Source organism: Macaca mulatta, chromosome 2, assembly GCF_049350105.2.
Source record: "Macaca mulatta isolate MMU2019108-1 chromosome 2, T2T-MMU8v2.0, whole genome shotgun sequence".
NCBI lineage: Eukaryota > Metazoa > Chordata > Mammalia > Primates > Cercopithecidae > Macaca > Macaca mulatta.
In genome coordinates this window covers 143,584,209-143,595,063 of record NC_133407.1, presented here as the reverse complement: position 1 = coordinate 143,595,063, position 10,855 = coordinate 143,584,209, and the positions used below count along the sequence as shown (strand labels likewise).

The 10,855-nt window shown below is 38.5% G+C and overlaps 1 protein-coding gene across 1 annotated transcript in view; it reads right to left on the bottom strand.

Moving 5' to 3' along the window:
• Positions 1-268: 268 nt before the first annotated feature.
• ITPR1 (inositol 1,4,5-trisphosphate receptor type 1) overlaps positions 269-10,855 on the bottom strand; it is a 355,422-nt gene continuing 344,835 nt past the window's right edge. The window contains exon 62 of the mRNA XM_077993346.1: positions 269-1,625. Coding sequence (XP_077849472.1) covers positions 1,539-1,625 — 87 coding nt within the window. The 3' untranslated portion in view covers positions 269-1,538. The remainder of the gene's footprint in view (positions 1,626-10,855) is intronic.

Genomic DNA, 10,855 nt, shown 5'->3' with positions numbered 1-10,855 from the left:
ATTTAGTAGGATGCTCCCAACAGCCTGGCTGGCAGTCACTGATCCCGAAGAATGAATGAATGTTGTACTAAATACTCCCCAATGTTTGTTCTAATAATTCTCCTCAGAGTTGTTATAACAACAAGTTTTTTTTTTAATAATCAGGTAAACATTTTCTGAATTAACCTGGTAATCAAACCGATTGTACTTCAAACTGATCCTAAAGGAAGTATATAATTGGAATAGCAGTTAAGTCACAAATTCCAAATGAAAGCCACCAGCCAGTCACTGTATATTCTGCATCATTTATTAAATATTTTTATATATGCATTTACAAACTTTACTCATTTCAGAACTCTGCTTTCAATGCATTTTTAAACTTTTTTTTTTTTGCAGAGAGATTCTCTTGTAAAATGAGATCCATGTACAAAACTAGGCAACAGATATAAAAGTTTCCTTTCATACTTTTCATCCATCAAGAAAAGAAATCATGTGACAAATAAAATGTGGCTCTTTCAGAAGAATAATATGTCTGTGTTCAACTATGACTTCTAATGAGATAGTTCGTATTTCATCTTTATATGGATGTATATAGTTTTAATACTTCTTAGCTACTGTAGCATGTTGGTTCAAATGAAGAAAAAAATAAACTATTGTTTGGACTAGATAATCTAGAAACCATCAATTATGCATATCTTTATAACGTGACATCAAAATTTACCCAGGAGATGACACTGATTGGCCAGCAGTATGCATTTATCCTGAACATTGCATAAAAAGTTCCCTTTAAAAAATTCATTATCTTCTTCACAAGCTAAAGTATGAGCCTCTAATTTGGCTCTCTTATTTAAAGAAATAGTTTAAATGATCAATTTAGAAGCTTAAAAGTATCTTTGAAACTAAAGTTGCTTTTCTTAAAATGAATGCTGATTTAACAGTTCATAGACTTGGAGCATTATCACTAGGAGACGGAGGCACTACTGCCACTAACAACGAGAAACAGCATCACCATAGGATAATTACATGGTACAAAATGCCCAGGGGCCTGAAACTCACTATTAATATAATTTTGGCAGCAGCATCATTTGATAATTAACCATTTATTACATAGTATTAACACACCAGCTTCAAAGATGTGCACTCCCTTTAGGACACTCGGGAGCTACAAATTTATTGTGATTGCATAATTCGTATTGCACAGTTTTATAAAAAACATAAATACTGGCTATTCTAGTTTTAAATACAAAATACATGTCATATACTTTTAAATCTATAATCTGGTTCAAGTGCAAATCAGGTGCTTTCTATTAGTCCTTCCAAAAAAGGCATTTTTAATATTTTTGGCACAAATGAAATGTCATCATGCCAACAATTCTAATTACAATACATATATCCAAACCTTTAGAGTAGCAATCATATACATACGGTATAAAACTGAGTATTTACAAATGTATTCAGCATAAATGTAACCTTCGTGGGTGAATCAGAACTCATTAGCCATACCCACACTAATAATAATTATAAAAGGTAGGTAAATACAATTCCTTTTTTTCATTTGCTTAGGCTGGTTGTTGTGGGTTGACATTCATGTGAGGAGGATGTCCTAGAAGACCAATTCTTTGTTTCTGCTTCCTTTGTTCTGTCATCTGGAAAGTTAAAAAGTTTCATCATTAGACCCAGATACTTCCTGTACGTCAAATCGCATACTGAACCATAGATTTACCTCTGTGGTTATGGTTTATACTGAAACCCACTTTCTACAAATAGTGTACCATCGCTATATCAAACACACAGCACTTCAAAAAGAGCATCTTCTTAGGCAGAATGGGAAATTCTGTGACCTAGTCATGCAGTGTAACGTTCAGAAGTATTGCTTGCTACTTGTTTCATAAAGAAACAAAAAACAATAAAAGCACAGGATTCTTTCTTGTTTCCCAAATCCATTTCCAAATGATTTGAAGACTCATCGGAAAATGGTGGCTTTGTACGACAGTAACAACACGCCATACTATCAAGAAAAGCAGTGTTTACAATCCTAGGTTTGAGAGGGAGGGCTTATGTCCACACTCTTTCAGTGGGTCCTGATTTTTCTCTTCAATGATTCTTGAGTAGTTGGTTAGAGAAAAAAAAAATTACCTACCACAACTAGGAAAATGAGAAATGTTCTCAAATCTCTTTGAGGTCCAGAATGATTAAATGCTGTAAATAATGCTGTGGCCATTCATGTTATCTATTTCCTGCCACCCAGTAGACACTGAGGCTTGCTTAAGGTCAGGTGAGATCATTGCCTAAGACTAGTTCAAATGAAAAAGTGCTTTCAAAACCCCAAACAAGAAGCTGATTCTGTTCATTTGGTTGCTGAACTAAATATATTCTCATGTTGATGGGTCTCTAGACCTGTTTTAGGTATTTGATGGCATACATACTTCTGCCTCTGTATTAAGATTTTCCTTAACCCAGTAGTTAGTCTTAGTTTTGGATTTAAGGCTGAGCATTCAAGTCAACTGAGATAAAAAGGCTGTATGAAATATATATTAGAAAAAATTGTTGTCTACAAGTGGGTTAAGGTCCTACTCCTATGTTTTCAGCTTCCTAAAATTGTAGAAGAATTAGGGTAAAAAGAATAAAGACTTTGGAATCAGACCTACTTTCTTATGGTTTTGTCATTTAACTTATCAAAGTCTGTTTTTTCATCCATACAATCAGGATGATAATTCCTAGCTCATTGGTGGAGAATTGCGAGGTTATATGTAAATTTCTCAGCACAGCATCTGTCACATAGTAGATGCCTTAATCTCACTTTTCACTTGAACTAATTTTTGGTACAAAATATCTGGAGAGAACATAAAATAAGACTAATTTACCTAGGTTCAGCTTTTTTTTTTTTTTTTTTTTTTTTTGAGACAGAGTCTCGCTCTGTCACCCAGGCTGGAGTGCAGTGGCCGGATCTCAGCTCTCAAGCTCTGCCTCCCAGGTTTACGCCATTCTCCTGCCTCAGCCTCCCAAATAGCTGGGACTACAGGCGCCCGCCACCTCGCCCGGCTAGTTTTTTGTATTTTTAGTAGAGACGGGGTTTCACCGTGTTAGCCAGGCTGGTCTCGATCTCCTGACCTCGTGATCCGCCCGTCTCGGCCTCCCAAAGTGCTGGGATTACAGGCTTGAGCCACCGTGCCCGGCCTAGGTTCAGTTTTAACATGGTTATTTTTTCTTCTTCAAAACTAGCATTATCCTCTCAAATCAAAATACTGTTTTTAGGCTCCTGTGGAAATGCTTTCTCTGTTATAATTTAGATGGGAAGATTTACAAGGACTTAGTATTTCCAAAAGGTAGCTTTCAATAAAGCTTTTAATGAAGAAATGGATTAGGAAATTCCAGCTAGCCCCTGAAGTTTCCTTAGGTGAGTGACATCTTTAAAGGAAGTGTTACACACTACACTGTATCCACAGATTCAGCTCAGGAAGGAGAACTAATATGACACATGAAATAAATTCACAATTAGGTTAAAATGCCAGTAATTCATTCATCTTACTGCCTGATAGGTCAGATGTTTAGCTCAGATTTTTCTCCCACAACCCTTCCCTTGGCAGGTAACCTTGAGAGGGAATCCAATACAACTTAGCTAAATTTGGATAATCTCAAGTGTTCAAAGTCATTTAGAAATCTTGGTGTGCTCAGCCGAGTGCAGTGGGCTCACGCCTGTAATGCCACCACTTGAGGAGGCTGAGATGGGCAGACTGCTTGAGCCCAGGAGTTCGAGACCAGCCTGGGCAACATAGCAAACCCTGTCTCTATCAAAGGAAAAAAAAATTAGCTAGGCATGGTGGCATGTGCCTGTAGTCCCAGCTACTTGGGAAGCTAAGTGGGAGGATTGCTTGATCCTGGGAGGCAGAGGTTGCAGTGAGCAGCGATGATGCCACTGCACTCCAGCCTGGGCATCTGAGATCTTGTCTTGGGGAAAGAAAAAAAAAAAAAAAGAAATCTTGGTGTGCTCAACCCTTATTGAAGGATACTTTACTCAAAGCTTATATTTAAAGCTGCTGAGATCTTTTAACTCAAAGTTGAATGTCAAAGTTGGCCATTAAGACTCTTTCCCCCTGTAATTTTGCTTTAAATAACTACTTGTATTTGAGATGACCTTTTAGTATGCATATTTTCATCCCTGTTTGTTAAATCAGCTCTCCTTGACTTTTCAATTTGTCGGTTAGTCTTTCTCTTAAACTTTAAAGCAAAGGAGTCTTTATTTGGTGGCCTGGCTTCCTTTTCACTTCCACAGCCGCGGCCTGATATCTCAGGTAGCAGCCCTATTCATTTGTCTTTTTAAGTGATCCCATCACCCACCCTCCCTCCCTAACCTTAAGGCTCCAGGCTCCCCACTGACGTGGGTTAGCAGCCAATTCTTTGCTCAGGTAGTCATATTCCTGATAATTTTAAGTACCAACTATACATCTAATGTTCTTTTCTGTTTCCCTAGAAGAATGGTTCTCAAACTTCAGCATGCACCAGAATCACCCAGAAGGTTTGTTAAAACACAGATCAGAAACAGAGTTTCTGACTCAGTAGGTCTGGGGTAGGTCCCATGAATCTGCATTTCTAACGATTTCCCAGATGATGTAGATGTTGCCGGTCTGGGGACTACACTTTGAGAACCACTGCTCTAGAAGAAGTTTTTCACTGATAATCTCCAAAACTGGATAAAATTGGACAAGATAACTTTGAGTATATACTTGAACACTTTTTTTTTAAAAACAGTAATTTGTGTACATATATTATTTTTCTCAAATGAGGGAAGCTCTTGGAGAAGATTCTCTGCAACCGAGCATATAGTAGGCACACACATTTGACTGATCCTGTTTTGATTAACCATGGCCTTTTAGACAGAATGGCTGTCATTTAAGTCAACATCCCTGCCATTTAAATGACTGCTAAATGAGAAGGAACTGGGCAACTGCTAAGATGTTTGGTCTTTTAGTAGCAGTCACCATCCAATTACAATTATAAAGGAACCAAAACAGAAAAAAAAAAAAAATCCCTCAAAACCCCGAAGGACTAAATCTGTAAGAAACTGAGGCCAACAATTCTGGCCGCTTAGGTTTCCCTAGCCTCTTAGTGCATATTCTCACATAATTTCTGGTTTTATTAGTTCAATTCTACCTACTTACCTACCCCACCTACACACATTCACACGTACTATCTATATGTCTTGTTATAAGGCATCATTATTGTCTGTAACTGTTACCTATATCAAAACAAATATCATGACCAAACTCTATCCTTAGCATTTTTGTCAGATAATAGTCTCTCTGGACATCTGAAACAAAATTGACTCTTTGATTAAAAAAATCTATGGTAACTATATTCAAAATTCTAATATTGAAACATCTATTTTGAGTAGTGTGAGATGTCTCATTTATAGTACATTTAAAAATCCTCAAAATGGCTGGGCACGGTGGCTCACTCCTGTAATCCCAGCACTTTGGGAGGCAGATCACTTGAGGCCAGGAGTTCGAGACCGGACTGGCCAACATGGCGAAACCCCGTCTCTACTAAAAATACAAAAATTAGCCAGGCATGGTGGTACATGCCTGTAATCCTAGCTACTCGGTGGCCTGAAGCAGGAGAATCACTTAAACCTGGGAGGTGGAGGCTGCAGTGAGCCGAGATCGTGCCACTGCACTCCAGCCTGGGCAACACAGGGAGACTCTGTCTCAAAAAAAAAAAAAACAAAAAACCCAAACCAAACCTCAAAATTCCCATGTAGCTGAGGATAAACAGTTACAGTAATGCTGTTCTTCACATCTATACAAATGTAGAAACTAGCTTGAATTTCAGCATTCCTCCTTTTGACTCATCTAAATAAGAAGCAAAGAATAATGTACCTTTACAAGTCAGATACAGCCAAACATCTGAAAGATTGTTCATGAAAACATGAGGCATACAGTAGAAATGGGCAAATTTTAATCTACCAGTATGGCCTCTAAATGATTAAAGGCTGGCACAGGAAGGAAAGTTCATTGACAGCACACAAATGCCACATTTCTGGTTTATAACACATATTAATAGTCTTTGAAAAGCTGCTTTCATGTTACAGTAAGGTCTTGGTTACTCAGATTCTAAACAGCTAGCAAACTCTAGTAATCACAATTACTTTCTACAGCCCTATAAAATCAGTCATGTTCAGAATGTTGAGCCTTAAATACTAAGAAATGAAACCAAAGCATCCCTTGAATACAATTATGTTGATTTAATATCAATGTATAGATATCATTCAGATTCTTAGAGTTGATCCCTAATGCTCTGTTCCTCTCTATTTCACCGGGCCTCTTACTCAAGCTTTGAAACCAAGCTCCTGCATTACCACCTCTGAGAGGACTTCTGTGGTAATTAATCTTCTCCCAAAAATCAGATTGAACAAATCGCTCCCTTTTCTTCATTCCCAGAGCAATGTGTTCATAGCTCGGTTACATACTCACCATGTTTAATTATAATTTATCTGTTTACTTGTTTCCCACTCTAGACTTTTAGTTCTTGAAGGCAGAGAATGGGATCTATTCATCTTTGTAGCCCCAGTACCTAATGCTGCACCTGGCAAACAGGTGTTTCATACATGTTGGCTGAAAGAAGGAACGGAATTAACCAGAACATACTGCCATTCCTTGAGCATGCCATGCATTTTCATGCCGTTGCTCATGCTGATTCCTTCCTGGGAAGCCCCCTACTGCATTTCTCTGCCAGCTCAGAAGTCACCTGCTTGTAAGATTATAGAAGCTAAACTCCTTCCTCACTGCAAACCTCACACAGGACCACTTCTTTGTGCTCCATGAAACTATTCATGCCTCAAGTCATTCATACTGTATCAGATTGCTAGAGGTCTACTTCATTGTCTTTCTTGCTAGATCCTGGATCTAGAGGGCAGATGTTGACTTAGTCTTCTTTTGTGGTCCCAGCACAGTATAAGGAACACAGATGCAGTACGGGTCATTTAATATTCCATTTTCCAACTTTGGGCAGTTATTCTAATATTGTGTTACGCCTTCTGTCCTTAAGCAGTAAATTTCAGCAAGGTAACCCTCTTGCGTGAAAAATGCCAAATGCTGTAACATGCTAATGTGATCTGAATTTTCAAGCACTTCTTGTATTCCTAGCAACAACAAATGGTCGCTGTCCTATAGGAAGCCAGTCACATTTTCAAGAAAGTTAGCCCTTCTCAGTATTTGCTCTTTCGCATTATGAAGCAAAAATTTGTTTAAGTTCTTACATTAGTTCTCCTTGGAATAAGAATGTAAGAGAATCACATTTAGTATTCAGATCTCTTGGGAGGGGAAACTTCAAGAGGAGAGGCATCGTTAAATAATACTTAGAATAGCAATCCTAACCAACCATTCTTGGCAATAATAGAAAAAGTGACACCACTAACCATAATTTTACTAAAAACCTAACAAGAACTTTTTTCCCTCAGATTGAACTCACTCCTTTGACGAGGCTCACTGGTTTGTAAAGTGTGCACTGAAGCAGATTCAGAGTCACTCTTTGTGAACAATTCAAAATAACACATTCTTAGCTCTGAAAGGACAGGTAGTGTAGGGAGGCGCTGCCTGGCTTACCACCACAGAATGCCCATTAACAGTTTGTTTCAGATACATTTTAAGAAACTCTCTCGTAAATTGGTAACACCCAGTTTCTCAGATCAACTCATAACAAACAACCAAAGAGGTAAATAACAGTGAAGATTAAGACCAAAGTCATCCACATTTAAGCTATCATTGCTCGATTCTGCTGGTTTGAATCAGAAAATCTAAAACAAACAACAACAACAACAACAAAAAACCCTCTAAGTAATGGAGCGGTTTTTGTGTTTTCTGGCACTTTGACTCGGAGTGGTATTCTTTCATAGCTGTTTTAAACAATATCACCAGGTTTCTTGTCCATTAATCATTCATGCAGCTTTTATTTTTTAATTCAAAAATTTTTTCCACAGAGAGCAAGAATTCTCACAATTACTATTTAAGAAAGAGAAGCTCTCTAACGTATCTGCATTTTGTGATACGTTTTGCACATAAAGGGTTTTTAAACCTTTATGATTGCTGTAACCAAACTTAGTAAAATTCAAATCTATTCAACAAGTTGATTCTCAAATGCATTAAAGGTTTGTAGGAAGTTACGTAATCAAAAGAAAACACTGACTAGTTTAAAAGATGCAAATCCCCCTGCCCCCTCAAAAAAAAAAAAAAAAAAAAAAAAAAAGCAGCTATGCTGAATTTTTCCTGTAATTCTGAGTACATTAAAACTTAAGTAGATCCATCCTGGTAAAAGCACTTGAGAATGTACTACTGGCTTCTCATGCTTCTTTTTAACTTATTATATCTTCCAAGAAAAAAAAAAAACAGTTCAATTTCAAATTCATTCACAGGGGAAGGGCTTTCTGAAGAGTGGTTCCAACTGCCAACTTCAAAATAAAAAATGCGTAAAAGGCTGGAATCAAGCAGTTTAAACCATACTGGTTTCGATGTCACTTAATGAACCTTAGTCCATATGTAATCAAATTTTACATACTTTGTTTAAACTAAAACTTTGGCTTAACCAAAATAATCTTATCTTGGATTTTAGAAATGCCAAGTCTCTACTATGCTCAGTTGTATAAAATGACAATGAATGTATCCTCCATACCATTTAAGTATATGATGTGACTTGACTTCTGAAACTTTAAGCTTTTTTTTAAAAAAGAGCAAGAATGTAAACAGTCAATCAACCATGAAAGGCAAACAGTACAGAGGCATAACAACACACACACACACACACACACACACACACACACACACACCCACACCCACACCCACACCCACACCCCTCTCTGACTGGATGATCAGGAGCTCCCGCCCTGGCAATGCCTAAGAACCTTCTGGGCTCCTTTGGTATCCTCATCAAGAAAATAAGGGAATGAGGTGAGATGACATCTGAAGTCTTGGGTACTCTCTTATACCTGTATTCTTTATTTTTATTATTATTTTTTTTGAGATGGAATTTCACTCTTGTTGCCCAGGCTGGAGTGCAATGGCGTGATTTCGGCTCACCGCAACGTCCGCCTCCTGGGTTCAAGCGATTCTCCTGCCTCAGCCTCCCGAGTAGCTGTGATCACAGGCATAGGCCACCACGTCCAGCTAATTTTGTATTTTTAGTAAAGACAGGGTTTCTCCATGTTGGTCAGGCTGGTCTCAAACTCCTGACCTCAGGTGATCCGCCCTCCTTGTCCACCCAAAATGTTGGGATTACAGGCATGAGCCACTATGCCCGGCACTGTACCTGTATTCTTTAATTCCTCAGCTCAACTCACTCCTTTGACGAGGCTCACTGGTTTGTAAAATGCGCACTGAAGCAGATTCAGAGTCACTCTTTGTGAACAATTCAAAATAACACATTCTTAGCTCTGAAAGGACAGGTAATGTAGGGAGGCGGTGCCTGGTTTACCACCACAGAATGCCCATTAATAGTTTGTTTCAGATACATTTTAAGAAACTCTCTAGTAAATTGGTAACACCTAGTTTCTCAGATCAACTGAAACATACCCCCAGAGAGCCTCCAAGTGTGACAATGAGAAGCAGAAATGAGTGAGCAAGAATGAACGCCACTTGCATTGGCACGTGAGAGCTAGAATGCCTCACTGTTGCAATTCCAGTACCACGGGTGTGAAACAAAGATCCTGTTTCTTTGGAAAATGGCACCAGATTTTATGGAGAAATGAAGTGTTCCTTTATTTAAATATTAGCTCAGTGTCTGTAAGATTTTTTGGCACCTAATTTAAACATCTGATTTAACTGAGATTCTGGTAGCCACAGTTATCTCAAATGGGAGAAGAAGATAACTAAAGCTTGCTGGATAGGGGGTTGGGGGGGGTGCCAGAAGCAGCTGTAGCCACCAGTGTCCTCAAGAGTCAGTTTAGTCCTGCAGAATATTTGCCAAATGTTTCATAGAGGGGTTAAAACGCTAATATTAAGCGAAGTAATCTAGTTAGATCTTCATTAGTTTTACTTATTTAGGTTATTACTCATTTTATGTTGCTACCAAGCTCAGAGCTATAGACAACCTTCATAAATAAGGCCTTCTTTTCCTACTAGTCTTTTTTATTTGCATATTAATACAGACAAAAGAAAAGAACTTGAGGCCAATGGCATCTCAGGGTACAGTTTGGAAAAATGCTCTGTAAACTGTCTCCAGTAAGAGCATTCTAGATGCGGTCTTCATTAGTTATGATATTTGTAAGAGTGATAAATCACCCATGGGTGTACCTTGCAACTTACCTCCAGTGCAGACATGGCCCATGCCTATTGCTGTGCAACACTATAATCTTGTCTATGGAGTTGATTAAAGAGCTTTCAGAAACTCATATAAAATGCTGACCTGGACATGATTATCCCAGTCACTTACAGAAAAGCACTAATAAAACAAATCAGGGTCTGCTTACCACCCAGGGTACAAGTCCTTAACACACAGCTGCATCCTATCACTAGATAACCACCTGGTGACTGTGGCAGGTTCATTTCAATGGAGTCAAAAGGGTGGAAGAAGAGTACGCAGGGTTTGGTATAAACACGTCTCCTACAACTTACTTTAAATTGGAAACACCATGTTTCCAATTTAAATTCTGCCCGCAGTACTGCCCGCGTCCTGCTTCCTATCCGTAGGATAAGAGCAAAGCACTTACCTTATGGATAGGAAGCGGGGTGTGGGCAGTATTTCTGTAGATGGTTAAGCCCTGTGAGATCAGGGAGTATGTCTATATTATTCACTGTTTTATCCCCAGCACCTGGCACAATTCCTGTACTATGATAGCCACTCAGTAAGCTGCTGAGAAAGGAATGAAACCAAAAGGGCTTTTCCATGA